At 41.2% G+C, this 25,815-nt stretch overlaps 3 protein-coding genes across 4 annotated transcripts in view; 1 reads left to right on the top strand and 2 right to left on the bottom strand.

Annotated features, from left to right (window-relative positions):
* Positions 1-674: 674 nt before the first annotated feature.
* On the bottom strand, positions 675-6,421 carry sh3glb1a (SH3-domain GRB2-like endophilin B1a). Its single transcript, XM_058060255.2, has 9 exons — positions 6,177-6,421; positions 5,710-5,851; positions 5,178-5,306; positions 4,922-5,055; positions 3,942-4,034; positions 2,484-2,573; positions 2,260-2,360; positions 1,959-2,193; positions 675-1,708 (listed from the first exon to the last, which is right to left on the bottom strand). The coding sequence occupies exons 1-9, from the start codon at positions 6,237-6,239 to the stop codon at positions 1,601-1,603; spliced, it is 1,095 nt and encodes a 364-aa protein (XP_057916238.2). The 5' UTR covers positions 6,240-6,421; the 3' UTR covers positions 675-1,600.
* Positions 6,422-7,990: 1,569 nt separating this feature from the next.
* LOC131108813 (crystallin J1B-like) lies at positions 7,991-12,443 on the bottom strand. Its single transcript, XM_058060151.2, has 10 exons — positions 12,412-12,443; positions 12,072-12,138; positions 10,946-11,125; positions 10,381-10,479; positions 10,042-10,134; positions 9,815-9,971; positions 9,628-9,743; positions 9,314-9,391; positions 8,895-9,034; positions 7,991-8,351 (listed from the first exon to the last, which is right to left on the bottom strand). The coding sequence occupies exons 2-10, from the start codon at positions 12,136-12,138 to the stop codon at positions 8,253-8,255; spliced, it is 1,029 nt and encodes a 342-aa protein (XP_057916134.2). The 5' UTR covers positions 12,412-12,443; the 3' UTR covers positions 7,991-8,252.
* A 2,516-nt stretch (positions 12,444-14,959) lies between these two features.
* vav3a (vav 3 guanine nucleotide exchange factor a) overlaps positions 14,960-25,815 on the top strand; it is a 50,754-nt gene continuing 39,898 nt past the window's right edge. Inside the window, exons 1-2 of one of the 2 annotated variants that reach the window (XM_058060136.2) lie at positions 14,960-15,296; positions 25,541-25,657. In XM_058060136.2, the coding sequence (XP_057916119.2) occupies positions 15,090-15,296; positions 25,541-25,657 (324 nt within the window). In that variant the 5' untranslated portion in view covers positions 14,960-15,089. The remainder of the gene's footprint in view (positions 15,297-25,540; positions 25,658-25,815) is intronic. The other variant, XM_058060137.2, reaches the window with a different exon arrangement.

The raw sequence follows: 25,815 nt of genomic DNA, 5'->3' as shown, positions 1-25,815 counted from the left end.
ATATCGTGATTTTGTATGGAAATAGGAACTTCCTGATGTCACGTTGCCGACTCTAGGTAGGATTGTGTAAACCATGACATGTATCTAGACCATCTTTTATCCCTTTCAATTTGGAGATGAATATAAAGTGCCTTCAGCACCGCAGAGTTCACTAAGAAACAATTTTAAGAATTGACCTCAGCAGGTCAAATGCAAGTTCGGTGAAAGGTTGTTATGTCAGGTGTGGAAAGTTAAGATGCAAGCTGACATGTCAACCGAGCTTCATTGGAAGACAACATGCAGTTTGCAAAGCTCCACTTCCTCTTCACTCTTCCTTCTAAACATGACCGGTGACGACCGGACAGGCGTTGTGAGGCAAACACATTTCATATCAGGACAACCTTCTCATTAGAAGCAGCCACCGAGCTTTCTGGGCTCCAATAAAACAGGTCTTTCAAAGTGGGTCAGTGTTTTCAATGCTTTTCTGGGCCTGTGTGTGTGTGTGTGTGTGTGTTTTTGTACTCACAGCTGTGGGCATGAAATGCATGAAGCTCCAAAGGGGGCGCACATTAGGAGGCTGAAACACAAGAAGGGATCTACAGTCCGCCTCGCATCTTCTCACAAGACATCTCCTGTAAGCACACGCTTCAGCAAGACACACATCAATGTTTGCTCACGTTCAGGATACAAAACACCAAGGAATCCTCACACAAAGTATGGCCACAATGTTGACACAGCTTTATGGTGAATGTGGGATTGTTGTGCAGTACCCTTGTGCCACCTGCTGGCTGCTTTGGCTCGCGTCACGCATACAAAAAGTGTTAGTTTTTTTATACATCTCAATGTGTTAGTATAAATACAATCTTCTAACGTGGTTTTATTTCATTCTTTTAATGTTTCAATTTCACCAATCTCTGTCTTGATATACTCCCACACTGTAAAGACAGCACTTTGATTTTTGACATTGGGATGCAATTCTGATGCAGGGTAAACTAATGAAATGTAAATCGCTAAGCATTGGCCAAGAACACACCAAGTAATAACTTTTGGTTGACAATTTCCTACCAAGGTGTTGGATTGAAGTTTCTAATGAGCAATAACTTAAAACACAAAACAACAGGATTCAATATGACAAAAGGGAGAAAGAATGACCATCTCAATACTGGTGGTGTTGGTGCAAAACATTTCCAAAAAATACAGATTTTTCATTTACCAAAATAAACTACTGATTTCATGTCATCAGTCACCACAACTTTTTTTTTTTTAACTACTTAAGTTGCATATATGGATGACACCGGTACAAACCTATTCATGTTTAGGTTACCCGGTCGAGTACAACTTAAAATGATCATCATCACTCTGCAATTCAAGGTGAAGTGCATAAAAAAACAAACCAAATGTAAGCCAATATCATTTCTGCTAGCAGAAAAACCTTAAGGCAACCATCTGAGATTGATTTAGAATGTAAACAAAAACATGTATGGACAAGTCTGGGAGATGTTCTGGCACGTCACATCAAAAATACAAAAAGGGGATGGCAAGTTTGTGAAATATAAGGCGCACAGAGCTGCATTCCCCCCCCGAGCGACAAGGGATCACACCTGATGGGGCAGCGCGAGTCTCAGTTAAGTAGCTCCAGGTAGGTGATTGGCACTTTGCCCTTTTGGTTGCCTCGCTCGCCCATCAGCCAGTCTGAATCCATGCCCAGCACACTGCTGACTGCGATCACCTGTGGACACAAAGACTGTTCATTGCGGCCATATGGAAGCAAATTGGACCTATTTTTCACCGAAAATCTACATTTTCAAGCACACTGATCGCTACATAGGCAAATAATCCTGAACACAGGCTGCTCCTGTTGCAGTGACCCACGAGCACAATTCTTATTTATGTCATTTATTTTCTCTTACATCTACTATATTGGGGAACTCTCTTCCTGCCTGTTTGGAGGCAAAAGTAAAACAACAAGAAGATCTCACCTCATCAGCCAGCAGGGAAAGCTCGCTGCTACTTGCGGCGTCGTAGTCGTAAAGCACCCTTGCTTTGCGGCTACCGCTGGAGGTGCGTAATTCGCTGAAGCCACCCGACGTGGCCGAGCCCCCGCGGACGCTGGACGGGCTTGGCAGGGATGCCGACACCGGTATGGTGGGCACCGAGATGCTGGCCCCCTCCGACACGGACGACTGGTTGTTGTTGGAGAATGACGAAGGGAAACTGAAAGGAGCAGCGAGAAAAAGCGTCAAGATGCACAGAAGAGTGTGTAATTTAGTAAGAGTTTACCTGCCCAGCTGCTTCTGCAGATCCACCATGTACTGGTAGCATTGTGCGTAGTACGTCGTCTGAGCCTCCACAAAGTCATTCAAGCAGCGGAGGTGGTGTGCCTGCCATCACACAAAGACAAAATGGGAGAATATCACATCTTGTTGAACATGTTTCTCTTTCTGGGTGCTAGTCACGTATGTTGCGTGACTGAGTGTGAGCGCGGTGCAAGCTGGGGTACGCACATGGGTGCTGCTGACGCCTTCCAGCAGCAGTCGGGTGATCTCAGCCTGCCGGTCAAACTCACTCTGAGTCATCCTCAACTCCTGTTCTGCCTGTGGGGGGTAGAGAGAGAGAGAGAGGAAAATAAGGTGATATTTAGAAAAAGATGGGAAGACTTAAGCGCCTTAAATGTCAGCACTGGCACTGCACACCAAAAGGACATACTCGTTGCTGTAATTATGTCATGAAGAAACAAAGGAGTTTGCTTCCAGGCATGACACAGTGTTTCCCAGAGTCGTTTATATTTGGCCCGCCAAAGATACATTTGATACACATTAAAAAAAATAAAAATACAATGAAAGAAAATGTATAGAATTTAAAATTTTCAAACAAATAAAATAAAAATCAATTAAAACCTATTAATAACAAGACATTTTTTACCACAAAATGTGCATCAGATCACATATTTCATACTTGTGTATCACTTAAGTTATGAATCGCATATACAAGTGTTGTCCTGATCCGATATTGGGCCATTGGGCTGATCCGATCTGAAAGTTGCTGAGTCCGTCTGGGTGCTCAATAATCAACTCTCAATCATGAACACATTATAATGGGACTTCAGAAGAAATGTCCCTTACTTTTGAATACAAATATAGACCGGTGTGCACTCAGCGTCCATAAAAGCAACATGCGTGTGTCCTGTCACCACTGATAGATTGCAGTCCTGTGGGAAACACTGACACAATCACAACAGAGTGTGATATGAAGATATGAGGAACAAACATGTGTTGAACTAATACAAAAGTATGATTGTTGTGTTGGCGACACAACAGTACACACACACACACACACGGAGCGACATCCTTATTTACGCACTGAACTTTTAGAGCGAGTCCACAAGATCCAAGTGTGCCTACAGATGATATTACTTGGAGACCTTTGGTGGGTGTGGATTTTATTTTTTTCTAAGTTGAAAGATGGCTCCAACATTCCACTCACCTTTGTCACTTCCTCTGCTCACATCTGCTGCTTTGCGATTTAAAAACAGTGGCAGAGGTTAGAGCGACAGTTACAGCTGTTGCGTGGTTGCCGAAGACGCTTACACCACCCGTGCTTGGTCTCATATCTTCAGTCAGAATAAGTTGGAATATAATAGCTGTGTAGTAACTAATGTCACACCCCCGGATGCGTTTTCCGTTCCTTGTGGCCCACCTCCCCCACACAATAATAGAAAATATTAGAAATAATAAGATTTAATCAGAATAAACAACTGGGCAGAAAAGGGAAGTCAACACGTGTCGTATTTGTTCCCTGACAGTCATGTGACTTCACACAGGACCCCAGGCTGCGGAGGCTTTCCTTCCTGAAAAAGGATGTTGCCTCACATTTTTAGAGAAGCAGTGGGTGTTATGTGACGACGCTCATGTGTCAAAGTAAAACATTAACAGGTGTGAGGGATTTGGTGGTGGCACACGTACCGCAGCTCGAGCATCAGCCATGCGGGCCTTCTTCAGTCTGGTTTTGGCTGCGTCCAGGTCCAGGCGCTTGACCTGCAGCAGCTTCCGCTCTTTCTGAATGCAAAAGGAGTTAAAAATGGAAAAATAAACCCACAGGCTTCGATTTTCATTCTGTGCAGCCGGGACCAGGGCCACTTGGCTTTTCCAGTTAGGAAACCGGATTCTTCAGCCACTCGCTGACCACTACATTAGGCACAGCTGCACAAATCAAATGAGATGCAATGCAAAATTCCGTTTTGACACAGATAAGGCTGATTTTGGAAAGACACCATCATCCAGGCATGGTGGGTTGTCACAGTGAGCAATTGCGCTCAATCATACTTTAAGGGTGGTTCTAATATTTTGCTCCTGGTTAGCTAAATACAGAAACCAGTGGGAACATTCGGCAACAACCACAACGTCCTGGAAAAATACCTCTCTGAAGGTGCACTTTCACATTTTTTTAGAGTTTGCATGTCCTCCTCGTGCGTGTGTGGGTTTTCTCCAACATGCATGTTAGGTTCATTGGCCAATATGAATGTGAGCGTGAATGATTGTCTTTATATGCCCTGTGATTGGCAACCAGTCCAGGGTGTACTTCAAATCTCTCCCAAAGTCCTGGAATAGGCTCCAGCACGCCCCCTGCAACTAAGCGTCACAGAACATGTATATATATATATAGATATGTAAAATATATATTTTTCCAATATGTAAATATACTTTTAAATAGAATTACACAAATATATTTATATTTTACTGTAAATATATCAAATATTTTATACCTAATGAAATATATACATAATTACACATAATAAAAAATGAAATATGTATAATTTCAAATTATTTAATAGTAGTTAACAGACGAGTTTAAAAAAAAATTAATCAAGTCATGCCTTTTTGTTAAATACTTCATCGGGAAAGACAAAAAACGGGTCAAGGACCATCAGGAAGGAGCAACTCACCAGAATGGTTTTGAAGTCACCCTCCAAAAAGTTCCTGAAAGGTGTCAGGAAGTTGATGGCTGAACTTTGAATTAACTCCCGCTCTGCCCCGCCAATCTGCTTCTGGGTCTCGCCGCATTTGATCAAAGCATTTCCTGCAATAGTCAACGGCACAAGCAAAAACATCAATCCCGTTATGGCACAATATAGAAATCGCAACTCAAGCCTGACCGGTGAATAATACACAATGTATATACAGTATCCTGTGCATACTCACCATAAGCAGTCCCGGGCCCAAATTCATTTCCTGAATCGATCATGGACTGGCCTAACAGTTCATGGTTGTTCATTCGTGTTGGGACCTTTTTTTCCAGTTTCTCATACACAAATTCTTCCAGTCGGACATCTGGAAATTACAAGAAAACTCAATTACAAGTCATGAGACAACAGTAAGGGAGCCGAATACAGGCGGTAAATTTAATACAGCAAATATATTCCTCCTGACTGAGACTTGGGTCGACGGAAAAGCAACTCGAAAATGCTCAATTTTAGTCAAAGATTTGATTCACTGTCATCTCAAACAAGACTGTAACCACCAGGTGGTCTGAGTGTGTGCTGCAGCAATCTAGCACCTTGGTGTGAATTTCGGAGGATGCACAGCTGAGCTGACAGATGCCACACACCAATCCTGCATATGGATGTATTTATGACACCTTCTTGGAGATCCATCCATCTGCTTGCAAACTTCTTCATTTGTTCATGTATTCATGCATGTGGTCCACTGCAGACGACAGAGTGTGTGGTCTTACTCGGGTTGGGCTGCAATAAGACCTCCGTCTGTTTCATAATCTTCTCTGTCCAGTGCTTGGTGTTCTCAGCTCTGACCAACAGATTCTCCAAATGGGCATCCAGCTCAGTCTTCTCAGCTTGGCCAAACTTCTCCTCTGTGAACTTTTTCCACAAGTTAAAGTGAACATAAATGACATTATTAATACACATGCAGGAAGGTCCTGCTAATGATTGTGATGATAGTGTTATCTTTTCAGCGGCCTGCGTTGATGGTTATGCTGACCAACTAATGAAGAATGGACATAAAAAGACACTGAACTACTTTCTGACTTTTTGACGCCTTAACGCGTCATTCATATTTATCAGTGTTTAATATAAACGAAGTTTAAAGCAAAGAACTAACACAAGCGACACATTTTCCAACGCTATCTGAGGTTAAGCTAGCAGCTAATTAGCAAGCTCCACTACTAACGCCGTTCAAACTTACTTGCACGGCACGACTCAGAAAGGTACCAGCGTCCGCAGCCAACCGCTTGACGTTAAAATCCATGACACACTGTGGATGATAAACTCTTACGACGACGACAGGATTATTTCACAGTCCAACTTCCATCTCTTTTGAAAACGTCACAGAAGCAAGTTTTGTCGGAGTTCCACCCAGCTGTTGGACGTAACAAAGATGAAATAGAGACAAGATGGTTCACCACTCCTTGGTTCACCCCGAGCTATTGGACGGATGCTGCGCATGCGCTCATTGGCCACTCCAGCAGCTTCCTGTTCGCTTGGGATTGCTCTTTTGAACAAATTAAATACTTTGTTTAGGGTTTTTTTTTGTCTTTTGCCTTTAATTTGTTCAAAGTTTTATCAACGACGTTATTTTAGAGCAATTTAACATTGTAGAGGATAAATACATAAATATAAAATATATACATATGACACAAAAAATTAAAATTTTAGACTTTTAGATAAATATAACAATATCAACAATGTAACATGAATAACACAGCTAGCTCATCATGCTGGCATCAATTTGACACGGATATGTATTGGTATCAATACTATCCGCCCACCAGTCTCTGGGGATGGGACGCCAACTCATATTTGATAAGGTTTTAATGAAGTACATATTGAAAAGAGCTAATTAAGCATATCAACACATGAAAACAGAACATTGGCAATTAAGATAACCCTGCAAAGCACACTATCCATCATTCTTATATGGCCATGAACTTTCAACCCCCCTATCTGACAATTTTCTTTAAAATATTGTATACAGACAGTGACACTAAGAGATATAATAGTATTTTAATGACATGTGAATTAGCTCCAGGTGTTGGAGGCACTGGGGAGTTGTAGGAGGAGGCTCGTCTGTCTTATGATGTCAGTAGATGTGGGTGTTTGACTGAAATTACAAAAATTCATGTTTTTAAGAAAAGGGACTTGATATGGTTCTCCGGGATGGAGCTGTTTTTTTTTTTTTGTTTGCAAAGATATAGACACAGGAAGGATGTCAGTATTTCACAAGCCGCCCTCTATTTCTTACATAATCTTGTAGAAGGGAACTTTGGCAGCAAAAACGGGCTCTTGGCGTCTGGATGTAATTATGCCAGACGTGCACGGCTACCTGCTGTGTGGGAGGAAGTCAGGCAGAGGGAGAAATCAAATGACTTCCTTTCTATTTGTTACCTATGCACTCTTAGCCATGACCTATTTACCCAGCTAAACAATGGCATAGAAGCTTTTTCATTAAATTCATTCATGTAGCTGTGGCTTTTCCCCGTTAATGATATCATTTGGATGTCCTTACGTCTGTTTTCATTGTGGTAACATGAATAGGACTGTAAGTAACCAATGTTTTCTCAGTCAATTCATCTTAATGTGGAACTGTGAACTGTTCACTGATTTAAATATTTACATTTTTAAATCTGAAAAAAACAAATAGATGATTCGGTTAATTGTTGTAGCTCTACTAAACATTGACGGGTTTTACCCATGTATCAGTCTAAATTCTGTATGGACTCTAAACTATTTCATACAGACATCAGCTCCCAACTTGACATGTGTCGGGGTGAATACATAAAACGCACAAATAAAAGAAGTCAGCACTTTTCGGAAGACAGAGCAGCCCCTTTGAGGGAGTCTCTGCTTGCTCCAGTAGTAAATCTGCCCTCTCACTTCCCAATAACGCAGAGTGGGAAGACTGAAAACCAGACAAATTCCTCAGTTCAGCAAAAAAAAAGCATGTTTCCAGACCTTAGGAAACCTCAGCCATCCATCCTGCACATAAGAACGTGAATGAAAACAACATGCACATGCAAATAACATTATTCTTTATTAGCAACTAACTCATGTTCTCCAGAACTTGGCGCACACCCCCCTCTTCTTACATAACGCATCTTCGACACAACAAATAAATTCGAGTCTCATTCGGTGCAGGACTTTTGAATGGGACTGTCATGGATTGTCATTTTAAAGTGCATATGCAACCCGAGGGGACGTCTGCACGAATATCAGTGAACAGTAATAGCACTTACTAGGGGGTTAATACGAGGCAAACTGCAATTTAGGCCGATTTTTGGAACATATTTTCAGCCAGCTCCAGCAGCTGAGGATATCTGAGTGTCCTTTTCTTCCAAGACTCCGGGATTCCTTGGAGGCCAGTCTGAAAGATAAAATTATTCCATTAAATTTGCATTACCCGTTGTGCAGTACCCAAAGCTTGTACGCACACACACACACAGAATTGTCACTCCCACATGACAATTTGGAATGAAATGGAACGTTTTGCAAATGAACACAACCTACAGCGGATGTTCTCCATTGTTGTGCTTTGTTTACTGTGTAGCGTTTTTCTCTTTGTTGAATTCACTGGCAGGTCATATTGTGTCCTGCTGCTATGATGTCACACCATTTACTGTAAGTAGCTGACACAGCTACACCATCCCACGGTGGAAACACAAAGCAGACCAGGGATTACTGTTCCAGTCATACCATGGGGGCCTGAACTGAGCTGCAAGGTGGACATGTGGTTTGAGATTATTTGGATGCCCCCGGCCAAGTTGGGGTCCAAAGGTTCCAAAGCAGAATTCACAATTCAGCCGGCTCAGGTCTGAGACGTCTTTGGAATTGTTTAAAAACAGTACACTGCAGGTTCTAGTTTTCCTGTTTATCAGTACCACTGACAGTGCCGCCCCTGCTGGGTTACCTGTGCCCCAAAACAGGCTCCTATGAAGGAGGCTCGGCTGGCGGTGCATCCCCCGCAGCGCATGGTGTTTCTGACGGCTTCATCCAACTGCTTCAGCGTCAAGACTCCATGTAGCGCTCCTTGGAATGCACCTGGCAAGGCTGAACAGAAAAAGAAAAACGCTGAACAAGAAGAAATTAGAACATGCGTTTTAATTTCTATTTCCTGTCTTCACATTAGTCCATGACTTTTTTTTTAACATATGATGCAGTCTGCACCTTTTAGCCTTGTAAAAACCCGAGACGCTTAACACAGCAGGAGGAGGAAAATAAAAGTTGGCAGAAGATCATTAGTGTAGAGATGAAAGGCTGGTGGACCTACGGAGCGGCAGGAGGGGAGGGAGAGCTTTGCCTCGTCATCAGATCTTCTGGTCAGCTTACCTCAGGTGTTGGTGAACAGGGCAGGTATGAGCTGCTGGGATGTCCTGGTCAGGTTGTCTTTCACCTGGTGGATTTGCGCTGCCACAAAACACACACTTCATTTGGCTTGGTAAAATTACTTTCCAAACTAATTTTCCACAAATGACAACTTTATTTTGTTTAGTATGTTTCCCATAATATTGCACCTTATTGTTTTTTTTACTATTTGAAATCTATGCTACTAAAATTCATGTTTTTCCCTTGTGATAGGATTAGTTTATTCTCCTAAAATTGTGTCTTTTTCTCGTTTGAATGCAACAAATTGAATGTCTTACCAATGACTGCATTGTCGAGATCTTGGGGGTTCTGCCTTTGCGGATCGTTCAGTTGTGCCAAAACCGCATCCACAGCTTTGGAACTTGGACCATTAAGAATAAAATGCTCCAAAAACCTGACCACATACATAAAACAAGAGAAAACGAATGTTTCAAGTGTCGTGTGGTCCATTTTTCCTTGACTTACCTTGCAGCCGCCAGTGTCACGGCCACACACATGTCGTTATTCTGGGTGACCCTCATCACTTGCTCCACTTTCTCCAGCATTTCAGGGCGACCGGCGTAAAAGGCCACCGCCGGAGCCAGCTTGGTGACGCCGTCCATTTGGCAGTCCACGTCACAGCCTGAAAAAGAAACAACAAGAAACACTGAACATCAGCACAAAGATGTCAGCCTCACTGCTTGAGTTTTTACCAGTTTCTTCTTTTCCAGCATCCACATTTCTGATGAAAGCTTTCAGACTCCCATTCCTCCAAGGACCATCAATAGGAAGGACTGCTTTGGGACCTACAAGTTTAAAACAGACGTTTGACAGATCTATTCATAGCGGGAATGAATTGTTAAGAGAGACAGTTGGGTATTGCAATAACGACAGGATATTACAGTTACAATAGATGATGGCAATGCCAGAAGACATTGCGTGTGAATGCGTAACAGAAGAAGACACTGAAATGAGCTGGAAAGGCACGAATGTCGATTGATTAAAAGTTCCAAAAGAATACTACGTTAACGTCAGCATGCTATATACCGTACCTCCTTTCTTGCGGTAAGGATCGTTGAGCGGGAGGTCGTACACCGTCCCCGGGCCAAAGAATTTGTAGATACGTTGAGTCAGATCCTCCACATTGACATCTGCCAACACGTGTGTGTTTTAATAAATCATGCCGTTTTGGAGTTGAAAATTGCCAAATTGCAAATATAAGGCATTTACAAGACGCATTGAAAGATGTGCTGATATGTAGTATTCTACACTGGTCAGTTGGTGTTGCACTGTGTAATGTTATTTATGAGAAAATAGCCAATTCAGAACATAAAGGAACAAAAACAACCAACTCTCGTAGTGCTGACATGTGTTAGTCTATATTATGTCTTTGTTTATCTTTTTATGTTTCTAATTTTGGGTCATAGGAGCATCAAGGTGACTATAGGGGTGTTATTTTATGTCTAGAGGGCTCTGATCATGTTAAAAACCACATACAGAAGGTCTTCAAAGAGAAGTCAGCATCCAACCATCCACAGCTTCATCATTGATAAATCATGTTGATATCACACGCTCAGTCGCTCTTTAAACATCGGAGCAGCCAGACTGGGGGTGTACCTCCGCACTGACTCAGCGATTCCAAGAGGACGTAAGCCTGGTCGCCATAGCAGGTCTGCTCGCCTGTCTTCCTGCGGTAGAAAGGATTGGCAGAGTCGGCACGAAACTCCGGCGTGGGCTCCAGATCCGCCAGAACTTCTTTGAGTCTGTCTGGATTGTAAATCCAATGCATGGGCTGGGCTAGGTTGGAGAAGGCACACAATAAGGACAAGAAGGGAGGGTACAAACATCTAATAGTAACTCGTCTACCGTTCAGAACCACTCCTGCTTTTTTTTTTTTTTTTATCAGCGAGAGCAGATGTTAGGAGTGGATAAGACTAGTGTTGATCCAGGTCTGTTGACATGGCAAAAATAAGTCGTAAAATACCTCAATGTTGAAGTTATTGACATGGGAGCACTGAAATAATAATTATAATTATTCCATTTTGTCATTATTTATTTATTATTATTTAAAATAATTATTTCATAATTATAGTTTCATGCATGTAACACTAAAATTATTCAAAAATATTTTTGTGTAATTTATAACCCATGGCTGTTTTTTTTATTAGCGCTCGGCACATTCTAAAAATACTATTACATAAGAGAGTAGAAATAACAGTAAAAATTTAGAAAAAAGCAGTAATTTTACAAAAATAAAGAGAAAATACTTACAGAAAAATATTTTAAAAAGCTGAAAAATTAAAGGAACACAACCGTGATAAGACAAACATACAAAACAAAGAATAAAGCAATTTTTTGGCAAATTTGGTTGGAAACAAGTTACAATATTACAATAATAAAGTCAAAATATTACGAGAATGAATTCCTAATGTTACAAGGACAAATGTACAAAGAAAAAGTTGAAATACTTGTCAAAATAAACAACAAAAATGTGTAGTGTAAGGAGAAAATGCTCCTATGCTCTAAGGCTGAGATGCAGGCAGGTTTAAATATTATATATAATATATAATATATAAATATTTTAAATATTAAAAATGTCTTAGCACAAATACGTACATGGGTTGGTTTAAAATATGTAAAAGTTCCCCCCACACCCACTGATGCAGTGGAACAATGTTTTACAATTATTGTAACAATATTAGTTGATTTGAACGGCGGGTCTGCACTCATGGTTTTATCTTACCTGCTGCATCTGCTACTGCGGCCCCCATGATGGCCCCAATGGCTCTGTCTCGCACGCTCAAGGCCATCTGCTTTCACCACACACAGAAAAGCAGCAAGCGGAGTGAAATATTGCAATATTTCATGCAGTACTACAACACATTTTCATACAATTCATTCATGTCATGTATTTCCTGACCTACTGACACTGACCTACTGTATGTTTTATTAATTGCCATGTAGACGCCCCCTTAATACATTTCTCACCACAGCGATACCACGTGAACTACTCATATTATTTGAGTGATTCATAAAATGAATAAAGCAGCATAATGCATCATTAGAAATGTATGCATGCTTACCTCAGAGCCTCTTTGTGACTTTGTGAAACATCTCCCCACCTCCAATACTAGGAGGAGGGCACCACCAGGCCTGATAAGAAAGCTCCAATGGTAGAACAGATGATGTGGTAAGTTTTGGGGGAGGATATTTGTCATGCTTTTTGAAAGTACGAGTAGCCGGCCTTTTCTTCACCTCCAGTAAAACATCAATGGCTAAATACTGAAGCAGCTTTCACAGACTGACCAGAGGCTGACTTTTTTTTCCCTCCCCCAACTGATGACGAGGAAGCCAATGTGATGTGTCACTCTGCGTATATTACCTTCCACTCCATTGCTTCCATCCTGATGCTTTTGCAGCTGATCCCCAGCAGTGATTCAATCCTGCGATGGCTGGCCAGGCTCCATTTGTCCCTCATCTCTCTCGGGGGATCCCAGGCCATTCATTTCTCTTATGGCCCCTCTAAGCGAGCGAAATAGACTCACCTAATCAATTCCGGTTAACAACAATGAACACAAAGTCACTGATTGCTTGCAGTCAATTGCAGCTAGCAGTGTTTAGATGCAAAACATAATAGTTGCATCAAAATGCTTTCAGGTAAATGTAAAGCAGACATTGAATGGGTCGTAATGGTGCAAATACACAAACGGATCCTCCACGCTCTTCAGATCATGTGACACAAAGAGTAGGTTGAACATCGATCAGTGGCAACCGGGAGATCGTCAATGACCACATGCTCACATGCACGGGGGGGTGCTGACATTTTGGAGCAATGAGCATCTGGCTGGGCCGTAGGGGGCTGTGGATGATGCCCGAACCTGCAACGTAACCGCAGTTAAGCATCAAGGCAACATTTCTTGTTAGCATAGCCACGAACATTTCAGTATTTTAGATCATAGTCTTTATTTATTATTACAACTACTGTATATTGTTCTAAGTATTGTGTGCATATATTAAATAAGTACATATTATACTAATATAAGCGCATGTTATCTTCTTAATTTATTATTTTTATATTATTTAAATGTTTGATTATTCAACATATTGAAAAAAATAATAGTAAAAATAAATAAAACAATAAAACCATTTTGTTTTTTGCACTGAAATCAATCCTAACCAAAACAGTTATAAATAATACAACTTTTCTTATTTAATGCTGATTAAAAGTCACAAAAAAATGGGCAAGGTTACTTTTCATTAATCCGATGAATGCTGATAATTCTCCTGCTGCTCTGCTCCTCTTGCAGTCTGCTGCAGGAAGCTGTAACTGGAGAAGGGTGCTAAGCAGGACATCAGCATCCGGCCGCCTGTCACCTCTCCTGTCATCCATGCTATGCTGGCCGTGGCATCCGGTGGAAGATAGAACCGGATGCCTGAACTTGAACCAAAACTAACTCCTCCTCATGGTGATCAACACTTCATTGTGTCCATTTGAAACATCTGTACGCATGCGATGACTCAAGAGCTGAAATGCAGGACAATAGAGCACGGATGAGGCAGGGTGGCTTTCTTTCCAACTGCATAATCTGGAGGCTAATCTGCACGTGCATTGTTTCCACCAGCCTGTGTGCTCAGCTGCTGTTTATACAAACGTTTCAGGGATTCACCGTCACACGTTTTTCACCGTGCTCCTTCACTGACAGCTTTTTTTTCAAAGTTCAAACAACACCTTCCTGATTTTCCATGTTTTTCTTCCATGCAGCAAGTGAGCAATTATACAGCTGTTAATGTGATTAGCACCACCTTCCCTGCACAGACACAACCAGAGAGGTGTTGGTGTTCCACATCTTGGGTTGCATCCTTGTCATTGTTATGCAATAGTAAGATGTTTCCAACATATTTAGGATGCTCCAGTTTCCATGGCTCACTTTTCCTTCAGATGTCAATAAACCTCAGCCCAGAAGCAAAGCGTCTTCCCAAACCATAAAACTACCACGTGACCACTTTAGTTGTATCATTATGGTAATGAGCTTGGTAGTGGACAGATTCTCAATGACCTTTCTGTCATGGACGATAGCATAAACAGCAGCTGCTGTGTGCGCCGTCAACACAATGGCGTCGTCAGATTGTTAATTGGCGCTGGTAAGGGGTGTATTACATGGGCAAGGAGGCCTAAATGGGTTTCATTGTAAAAAGACATAATGCATATGGGGTGGGGTGGAATGGGGGGGTGAAAGTCTGTGAGACCGTGGAGTGAATCAGGAAGGAAAGAATTACATTCGGATTGGGCGGCCATATTTTCATTACTGAAAACAATGTATATATCATTATATAGTGGGATGTTATTGTTTTGTTATTAGATTAGTTATCAGTGTATGACAGCAATTTGACCAAGTTTAGCTCCTAGCATTCACATAGAACACTAGCAGATGAAAAGGTTCTCCATAAAAGGCTGCTGTTATGTGGAAGTAAACACATTTGAGCCGACAATTAGAAGAAAAATGGGTGTAAAGGAGGAAATAGTTGTAGTAATGTTCTGTGCCAAGCGGAAGAGGCGAAGAAGCAACGAGGGGGAGGGAAGAGACAGAGAGAGAGTAAGAGAGAGAGCGCACCGACTCCATCCAGTCATGCGAGCACACAAGGCTGTCATCCTCACACCGACTGCAGCCTCTCGATCTGCCTGTGGTCCTGTCGCCTTCCAGGCATGGACACGCTTTAAGGAGAGCACCGTACGAGCTCGCAAAAGATCCTAAATCGAGTAATGATGGAGTACTGGAGGCAATGCGCGCTGTGGTTGATCCACTGCAAGGTGCTTCCAGCCAACCATCGGGTTACGTGGGAGACCGCGCAGGTATTCGACTTGGCCCAAACCCTCCGGGATGGAGTCCTCCTCTGCCATCTGCTCAACAACCTCAAGCCCCAGTCCATCAATCTGAAGGAGATCAACCTGCGACCTCAGATGTCACAGGTAAGATGACAGAGAAACATCGCGTCTCTTTCTGACTCCGCCGTCAAACTGCAGCAAAGCCTCAACACCAGACTTCCTTAAACATGAGGCCACTTTTAGTGTTCCCGAACTCCCTGGAAATGTTCATACACACAACAACATTTTTAACCAAAGTGTGGAAAGAAAATTGTTAGATGTAGGATCCGGCATGAAATAACCATCAATTAAGGCTTTGTTTCACTAAAATTATAACTTTGTTTGAAATTTGGTGACGCTGTTCACCAGCGACGACGCCGTGTTGTTTAGTCAGGAAATAACAAATCAAGTCATCGTAGTAGTCCATATTTTACTTCTTAAACAGCGTGACAGGACAATATATCAGTGCCGAAAACACTACCGAACCCTCAGAACAATATATGGACTTTGCTTCTGTTGTATGCCTGACAGATTGTTGCTAATCAGAAGGTAAACTTTATATTTGTTATGAAGTGAAGCTAATTTCGTAGGCACCTGTGTTGGCCAACATGGTGCTGTGGAAAATAGTTCAGTGGAACAATCCAGTCAGTTTGATTTATAAAGGGAGATGATTCACATCTTATCTCAGGGTCTAGATTGCAGGGTGGATGAAGATAACGATAAGTGTATCAATAATAATAATAGTCATATAGTTTGTTCTGAACATTAACATAAGTCAAACACAAAGTTATGTCATTAAAAGAGTCAGTCACTTGGGTTTTTCGGTTGATTGTACTTTCTGGTGATTCACAAGAAAGGTCAGTTATCTGGGATTAATAGCAATAACAATTTATGGGTATGCCTCCTCATGATGAAGAAAGCCAATTAACTTAATTAAAGAAACACAGCGTTTCTCTGCACTGTGAAGATGACAGCAAGAGTTACAGCAGCTCTAATTAGCCAGTGCCGCTATTAGCATCCAGTATGTAGAGCTGTGGCCGCATGGTTCCTGTTCGTCAGATACCATCTGCCTCATAGGAGGACAGAGAGCCAGACGAGCCCGGCGACAGCACACTTAGACGCCCGCCTACGCCATCTCTGGAGCTGCTTTAGTTCGACTGTCACAGTAGTAGTGGTTGAGTCCAAATATCAGTTGCATGGATGTTTCCTGGAAAAAAAGCACTCCAAACATGATAATACCACAGCGGCTGGCGGGTCAATAGATGCAGCTACCGGTCCCTCACAATCCACCCGGCCCCAGCAGGTCAAGTGGACAATCTCAACCAGCACAGGCGATTGTAATGGCATCAAACAAACCAGTAAAGGATCCTTTTACACGGGACAACTTGATTGAGGTTGTAAAAGGAGAAGCTAACCTGCTCATTTACCGTAAGCAGCTAATAGTAGCCATCAATAGGTCGGCGTGTGCTGTCATTTATGACATAATGACATAAAAAAGTTGGCATGCTGACTGTATTCATGCACTGCGCCTGACCCTGACTCCGATTGGGTTATTTATAGGTTTTGGTTTATGCATGGTTGCATGGCTTACTCACTGGGAGTTTGTAGTGGTAGTGGTGCTGCATGTAGGCAACATTAGTGTTAAAGCATGACTGGAAATGACAAACATACTCGCTATTTATCGTGGTGCAAACTTAAAACCATGGATTAAATTAAGTAAAACCGGGCAAATTGGAGTTAAAAATTACCTTGCATTGTTAAGGAAAAGAAAGGAATAAATGTTAAAATACAGACTACAAAAAGTATAAAAATAATAGGAATAATAAAATTGAAATAAATGGTGACTAGAAATAGAAAGTCTACATTTACTATCCATTGAAAATGACTCAACAACTGGCAACACACTTTCTCATACTTTAACACGATAAAGTTTCCAATCTTTTGACTGAAATAAATAAGAATGCTGTGGTCAGAAGACGCATTGTGTCATGTCGGGTGCGACACACAAGCACCAGACTTAAACACCAGGCTTTCACTGCAACTTTGAATGATGGCACAACGAGCACAATAATCCCTAGTGTCGCCGCCATAACCAAAGCTGAAAGTGAACTACTAAAATCGGTGGGTCATCATGAAAACCAATGTCAAACAACTTCACCCCTCCCCTCTCCTCTTAGTACATTAACATAATCGAAGGTGGAGTCGCAACCCCCCCACTTTTACTGTGCATAATTCATGAGCGCCTCGCCAGCCGCTTTGTCATTGGCCAACAACAACACACGTGACGCGGCGGCGGCCTCACCCGCGGGACCTCCGAGATGGAAAGACAAAGGCAGTGAAGGGACAGGCCGACAAAGAGACCGCCTGGGTCCCGAGAGACTCGTATCCAAGGATGCAAAATAACCCTGAAGGGGCTCGCCCACCGTGCTTGCGTTGGCTGCGTAATTAAAGCATCAGAAGCTCTGCAGGGTTTTATATTGGCTTTGGGACGAGCTCCCTCTTATTCTGGGACATTATTTATGTTTCAGTGATCTGTGTGGGCTGAAAGAGAGCTACGCTTGTAATGTTTAAGAGTCAGCAGGCTGCTTGTTTGCAAAGAGACATCAAATTATGACATGGAGTAGCTTGGATCTGCTTTTCCACTCAGGAAATCACTTACTTTGTTTTCTTTCTGGGGGGAAATGCACCTGAATTGATGTGCCATATGTTGTGTATGTGTATGAAATGATGCAGTTTACAAGGCACGCTATAAACATTTACAACATATTGCATAAAAGTTGCAGTTTTGGGCTTGCAGAACAAAACTACCCTTTGATCAGGGTTTTATAGAGATGTACGGTATTTATTCAATTATAACGTCTAGGCCAGGGGGTGTCCAAACTTTTTCTAGTGAGGGCCACATAGTGAATTATGGAAGGATGCAACTTTGATATTTTCTAAAGCAACTTATATAATTTAAGAAGTTATATTATGTAGTTATTTAGTGAAAAGTTATATTTCAAGAAAGCTTTGTTATATTGGTGACAAAGCCTACTTTTACAATCAACTTAAAATTTTCTTTTCTTTTGAAATGTTGTACTTGTCATATTATGACTTTATTCCGCAAATTTTATTTTTCCCCCCAAATTCCAACAAATTACCTTTATTTTGTTTTTTTTATTGTAATTAAAAAAACACAACATTTTCTTAACTCTATGGTACTAAAATAACATTTTTTATATTATTCTTGCAAATTTTCAACTTTTTCTCATTAGATTACAACTTTTTTCTGTCAATATTTTGACTTTATTCTTTTAAAATGGCGCCTGATTATTCCGTTTTGTCTTCATGTTCTTGTTAAATAATGTTTTTATTTTTTTTGGTGTTTACCATGTTGCCTTGTCCAAAAAAACGCTTATAAAAGATTATAGAACATTGTTGCAACCCTTACAACACCCCCCCCACACACACACACAAATACACACACACCAGCAGAAAATCAGGAAACGGAGTTGAGGAAGGAAGTGAAACTAAACATGCCCCCAATAAAGCGTAGCGACATGTCAGACACAATGAAGAGAAAAGCCGCCTCGCTTCACAAACAGAAAAAAAAACCCTCTGCCGAGCCGCCTTATCAGGCCTGATCTTCATTTTTGGTGTGACAGCGAGAAGAACATGGCATCCATGCAAGAGTGGGGTCTCATTTCAACCAGCGGCAAGATGCAGTATAAGATGCCTTCATGAATTTATTATAAATGCTCAAAATGATGAATAAGATTAGGTAAGATAAGATATGCCTTTTTTGTTTGTGGGACAAAAGTACAGTAGCACACAGTATAGTACAAATTACTACATAGATAGTACATATACATACATAGTACAAAGCACATAAGTGCAGATGAAGTGCAAAAACAGGGTAATACAAATCATAATGTAGTATATATGTACATCATCTAGCATGTTATTGCTCTATTTATTGCATGGTTTATTGCACAGTTACTGAACAGAAGTTTTGGAGCAGTTCAATGATGAATCCACAACTATTTTGCTATTTCAAAACTTCAATATCCGACTTTTTCGGCCTCTCAAATGCGACTATATGACCCATGCAAGTGTGTATATTTCAAAAGACACTGAGGAGAAATGTTCGCCTTCATGAGGCTTCAAAGTCTCGCCCCGTCACTTTCACACACAAACGTTAGAAAAGGAGAGATGGAGGTTTGATGGTGATGAATGTTTTTTTTCCTTTGGGTTCTACCGGAGATGTCAGGTCACACGGGGGCAGGGAACTGCTCTTTTTTTTTGCAGCTACGTAATTTAGATGTGCGTAGGAGGTAAATATAATTTACTGCGCATGCAATTTTATACTCCTAACAGTCGCACAAATGTAAAAACAAGTCAAAGTTCCAATGAAGCAACCATTGGAGGGTTTGTGTCCTTGTTGGTGCAAGCATTGCCCCTTCCTTGTGTCTTGGGCTCCTTCTCTTGTGAATTGAACAGCAAAGATGCGCATATTGATAAATTGATATGCTTTTACGATGCAGCCTGTGTGGGTTTCTGCAAGCATCACGCTGCCGCAGCCGCGCATGCCATGCTTCCGTGTTTTGCTATTCCAGTGCAGCTCAGTTCAGTCCCACCGGTTTGTTCCGCAGTGTCACCTCAATGTCATGCGTGCACACGCGCCGCCCCACGCATAGTGACTCGCATGTAGTTCCCGGCCAAGACAAGATAATGTAGCGTTGCACGGGTGCACGTATACACCAGGACTGAACTTTCACTCCGTCGCCAAGGCAACAATGCTGCAAAGGCTGTGCGCATTCAGATATGGAAGGTGGCTTTGTGGATTTTATTATCGGGGATGCTGAGCGTGCCTGTAATGAATATTATGTTACACAGCATGGATGGTTAGGGTAATATCCATTGGAGGAAATCGATACTGGCATCATCATCTTAAGTGACTTCCCAACATAAAAGCTAATAATAACCGCCCTGCTTTTTTTTTTTTAGCAGGAAATAAATGCCAAGACATTTCAGCAGGCAAGAATCCACACGATAACAACCTATATTTATGCTCATATATCATTCATATCAATTTCATATTGAACAACAAAAGTTAGTCATCCAAGATAAACGTATATATTTAAAGTTGTAATAATTGTATGATATAATTTTTCAGCTAATGTAATATAAGCATACTACAGCCAAAGCTCAGGTTATACGTATGTCAGTATACATAACAGCACTAATTCAATTCCCTTCCCCGGGGGGGTTGGGCTTTGGGTCTATGTGCGGGGTCACCGGGGTTAAAACTGGGTTTTGATGGAAAATGGCTTATTGGCGATGTGGGGGGGGGGTCACGTGCTTCACTTTAGTACGAAGTACGAAGTACGAAGTACGAAGTACGGTTTCACAGCAGCTGGCACGTGCGCGTGATGGAAGAGTTTGATGGGAAGATGACGTGACACCATCCGTGTCTGGGCTGTACGTGGGGAAAGGGGGAGGGGGGGGAGGGTGAGAGATGAAACAGGCTTTCAGTTTGTCCTATCGATTCAACAGCTGGAAAAGTCACTCCGCTGTTAAAAATGATCTGTTGAATTGCCTGATTGATCCGCAGTTGCGGGGCTGGAAAACAGTACAATGCAGGATGCTGTCCCCTGCAGGTGCTGATGGTGCTTTTGCATATTTGATATCGGCATTGATCAAAGAGCCTCTGCATGTGGAAGAATGATCGTTTATGATTGGTGAACGACCCACTTTGTATGCCTTTTTTTATGCACGTGGCGTGGTAAAGCTACAGTATGCACACACCAAGCAGAGCTGTTTCAAAGCGAGGCTTCTTGTGGCCTCTTTTAGCCAAACAGTGAGAGTCCCAACGTGAGTGGAAAAAGAAAAAAGGAAACTTGATAAGATGTGATGTGGAAAAAGGAGACGGGAACGACTCTCTGCCATCCTTTTCTTTCAATTCCAGCCGGCTTGCCTGGCATCACGTTTGACTTTGTCGGCGTCATGAAAAGTTGGTGATGTTTTCACGCGCCGCTGCAAGCACAAGACTGGAAGATAAGAGTCGTTTTCATTGACGCAGCAAATCTCATTTCCTCTGACTTCCACCCAGATGGGATTGTGATGTTGTGATGTAGAAGACAGTCAAACATTTGCTTCGCTCTTTGTACACCGTCTCAGTTTCTGGCCGTTTTTGCCTCGTCCTGTGTCCTTACACCAAATCGGGTGCACATTTTTTATTCATGCCAACTGCAAAATAACCTGCCATGGGGCCGAAGAAAGTGGCGGCAGTTTGATGACGACAAGCTAAAGACGAGAATTCTATCTCGCCAGGATGTACGGGAAGCCTGCATTCCTCATTTAGAATTATTTGTGGTTTCTGCATGTACAACTATAGTTGTTCTCCAAAAATTTATTTAATATGTGTGATGATTTTATTTGTATTATTTGGATATTATTATTGTGTTATTTTTCTCTAATATGTGTATTTTTTAAATATTTTATTTAGCTTTGTTTTTATTTGAATTCATTTAATCTATATTATTCTTTACTCGTGCATATTTTACATTAATTATAAAATATCTTTTGCATGTGGAATAACAATAAATATAAAACATATTTTGTCATTTTATTTAATTTATTTGCAATTAATTACTTCTGCATTGGTAAAATGTAAAAAGTTATTCTCTATAAAAAGTATCTTTTTGCTTATATTTGTGGGTGTCTGGAACAGAATTATTTTTATTTATATATGCTATACTATATTGACATAATCATATTATTTCATATTTTTTTGTTGGACATTTTGCAACCGTTGCTATTTTTATATATATATATTATTATCTTATGTTGTTATACGTAAACTGTATATTTTTATTATTAGATTTATATAATCATTTAATGGGAAAAATTTATGGAAATAACATTTTTGTACGGTTTGGTTTTCGGAATGTGTTCCTAATGAAATCGGAGGTAGCGCTGTACCGTCAGTTGTTATTTATATGTTTTTTAAAAAATAAAACCTGCAAATATTCCCTCAGGGAAAATCATATCAGATTGAGTTGCAAAAACACACTCAATCTGTTGAAGGAAAAGACGCAAAACGTATAAAAAGTGATGTAAATAGCGTGAAATCCCACTCCTCCTTTTAATGACATCTGGAATAAGAAGCAACAAGGGGGCCTGAGAGTCAAGTAGTCCTACTGCTGCTCTTTCTGATGTGTGTCAGTGCTTTGTGTCCTCAATATGTATCCCCTTTCTGCTTATGTATTCCTTCACACGAGTCCAAGCTCCATAGCAACAAGCTCAAGCCTTTTTATGGCCCCCGCGCGGATTGTAGAGCGTAATGAAATCCAGTTCTTTTACGCTCGCTGCTCTCCGCACGACTGAAGGCGGTCAGAGCCGCTTGTCTCTCTCACTCCATGAACCTTGATGAGCGCTAATAAATAATTGCTAAACAGCACATCTTGTTATTTAGTACAATAAAAGAAAAATCAGCTTCATTAGGTCCGCTTGCACATCCTCATGCTGTACATGTTGCTAATTGTCCAAAAGTAGAATGTAACACAACTCCGTGTTTCCCTGGGGAAACTATTTGTAGCGCACACGCTCCGTTATATTGCCATGCTTAATAGGAAATCACGGACAATATTTACTTGGGAATGTTTCCCCCATGCAATATGCTCACTTCCCACTATGATTAATATACAGTATCATCTTTTGTCGTGGTTTGAGGCGTTGTGAGTGCGGCGTTGGTGAAGCTCGTAGCTAGCCTGAGTGTTCGGGCTAAGAGTCAGTGTGCCGATAACAGTGTACAATTGTTAATAATAATAACAATGTTGCTATAGCTTGGCTATATGAACGTCACATTAGCCTTTTTATAGGTTCCATACGTGGCCCCCATTACCTCCAATCATGAGTTGTCTCTTTTTATCTCTTATTGTATCTTTAGAACGCACAGACAAGAGAAAGACATATGTGTTCATGTATCACATAAGGATTATGGATGATGAACACAAGTCCTAAAACGAATTTCATGATGAAGGAACCAGTTCAAAGAGCTAATTCAGTTGCTGGGACCGTTCTCATCCTTTGTTGTGATGCTTGTTTGAAGCCCAGGAGTCCTTATTGTCAATTATTTTAGAAGGAAGGAGGAGGAAGGATGCTCCTGGTAAGCTCCTGGTAAGCTGCTTCTGGTAAGAATTAGATGAAAATACATTTTCCACTTTTCACCAAATTGTCGTCATTTGGTCTGGAGTTGCCACAACTGTCCAGAAGGGGTGTTTTCCAAAAGCTGTGAGATATGATGCCTGCAATCTATCCAATCTGATGGAAAAAAAGACTTTTCATTTGATCGCCAGGTCACTTCCCTAGCTTGAGTGTACAGGAAGTTATTGTAAGATATTATATTTCTTATCATCATCAATCAGCAGGTTTTTGAAGCCCAGCAATGGCGGCCCATTACGATTGCGTGGGATTGTCGGAAGTGATTTCAACGGTGATTTTATGGCGTTCTGGACTTCTACTTTGCTTTGGACTTTGTAGTGCTAGCCTTGGTGAGACGTGCTGCTTTTAGTGAGCTCAGTTTTTGTCTTTTTAACTTTATTTGCTTATTTTGCCTTTATTTTCATAATTTTATAACTTTTTCCCCAAAGAAATTTTTCAAAAATTCCAACTTTTTTGTTTTGTCTCTTATATATGTAATTATGACAAAAAACCTTCCACAGGGGGACTTTATATCCTAAATGTCTTATTTTCTCTACTATATTTGGTAATATGAGTGTAAAGTTGACTATAGGGGTGTTATTTCATGTCTAAAGGCTCTAATGTTAAACCCCATTCGAAAGGTCCTAAACAGCTTTCATATGCTCCAACCACGAAACCATGTGGTAAAAGTTTCTTTTTGCTTTCCCCTCAGCTGTCCTCAGCTCATTGTCGCTGCCGTGCTGTTCTCCTTACATAACATACAGTACTGAAGCCCGAGGGCCTCTCCAGAGACGGCAAGACGTGCTTGTGTGATAAAGAGTAGTGAAGTACTAAATGTAAACATTCTATAATATTCACTCGCATCTGACTTGTACTCTTCCTTTGCGTCTTATCGGGAATTGACAGGCGGGGGGGCTGCTCCGTATCCCGTGAAGAGAAGCTCATTCAGTCGGAGTGGAGGAGTGTATTCCCATTTTATGCCCCATTCAGACAATTCCCATCATGCTCTTGTTTGTGTGTGAATGCAGGTGTGCTGTGAATAACAGAATAGGTCCTGCAGCTTTGCTCTCTCCCCCTCCAGCGTTTTGTTTTTAGAGACGTCAATGAATAAATCATCCTCTCATAGTTGAATTCTTTATCTGCACGGTCCTGGAGGATATAGATGCTGCAAATGAAAAGGGATGCTCTCTTTTTAAAAGGTCCTGCCATGTTAATACAGGCTTGCTCATTAGGAGGATAACGAGAAACGAAGAGAATACTGTACAGTAAATGTACAGTACAGTAAATACTGACCAGTAAATGTGTGATTTACTTTAAAAAAACGTCAAAAATGATGTCCAGTGGTCACTACTATTTAATTTAATACATTTTATTCAATTTGTATTTTATAATATTTTCAAATTTTGGTTTATTTATTGTTTCATTAAATTTTTTCCTTGTATTTATTTATTTGGGTTTTTTCTCCCTGTCTCTGTCTCCTGCATTGCACCATCATTTCTATTTATTTCATTGAATTAATGAAACTTTTCAGGAAAAAATGATGAACAAATGTGGAAAAAAATAAGGTTTGTCTTTAAATAACGAAAAACATGTTGCAGAATATTTGCTACTGGTGTTTATATATTTAATATATCATAATAAAATCTGCACATAGTTGTGAAACTCCCCCAAATTAAGTACTGGGAACAAGCAAAGGTTTCTCCATAATTCAGGCTAATATGCATGTGGTGCAATGCACATATGCACGTGTCCCGATGAGGTCATCAGCATAGCCCGGTCCCACGAGTGTGGGCGGATCATGATGTGGCAGAAACGTCGCTTCCTGAAAAAAAAAGTGCTTTCGTCAGCGTGCGCCTCGGTTCCATCCTGTTTCAATTACAGGAAGGAGAGCAGCCACATGTCAGAGATAGCGTAGCGCATGTTGGCTAACTTTGCCTTCTCTTCCCTGCCGGCACCCCTGCCTTGTTTCTAATCAGGAACATCATGCATCACAATATAACTTTCCCATTGAAAATGAATGGTGTTGCTCGAGAGAGTCATTTGACATCCCAACCTGATTACATTCAGCATCAAACATATTCATATCTATTCCTCATATAGCTCTTTTGCAATGTAAAAAGCAATTGTCTGACGATATTTCTCCCTGATGTTTCTCTTGTTGGTAGTTCCTTTGCCTGAAGAACATCAGGACTTTCCTGGCAGCTTGCAGCGACGCATTCGGCATGAGGAAGAGCGAGCTGTTTGAGGCCTTTGACCTGTTTGACGTCAGGGACTTTGGAAAGGTAAGGCAAACGCAGTCCGCATATTGGATGGTGCTGTGTTCAAAGACGTTTTGAGTCTCTGGTTTGTCAAACCCAAAATTAGCCCATGTTCCGCATTTTGGACACAAAATCAGCGATTTGTTGTGACACTTTTGGTTTTCGTTCTCCTAAGTTAACGT

Source organism: Doryrhamphus excisus, linkage group LG5, assembly GCF_037039965.1.
Source record: "Doryrhamphus excisus strain RoL-2023G ecotype Guam linkage group LG5, RoL_Dexc_Guam_v1.1, whole genome shotgun sequence".
NCBI lineage: Eukaryota > Metazoa > Chordata > Actinopteri > Syngnathiformes > Syngnathidae > Doryrhamphus > Doryrhamphus excisus.
Note: the sequence above shows the minus strand (reverse complement) of the source record. Positions and strands in the feature narration are given on the sequence as shown.

Bases quoted from the DNA above. Each gene is read 5' to 3' on its own strand.
- sh3glb1a (XM_058060255.2), bottom strand. From the start codon at position 6,239: ATGGATTTTAACGTCAAGCGGTTGGCTGCGGACGCTGGTACCTTTCTG. The intron at 5,307-5,709 runs GTAAGACCACAC...TGTAATTTCCAG, and splicing joins CTTATTGCAGCCCAACCCGA to ATGTCCGACTGGAAGAATTT. The intron at 2,194-2,259 runs GTAAACTCTTAC...TGCTCCTTTCAG, and splicing joins CTGCAGAAGCAGCTGGGCAG to TTTCCCTTCGTCATTCTCCA.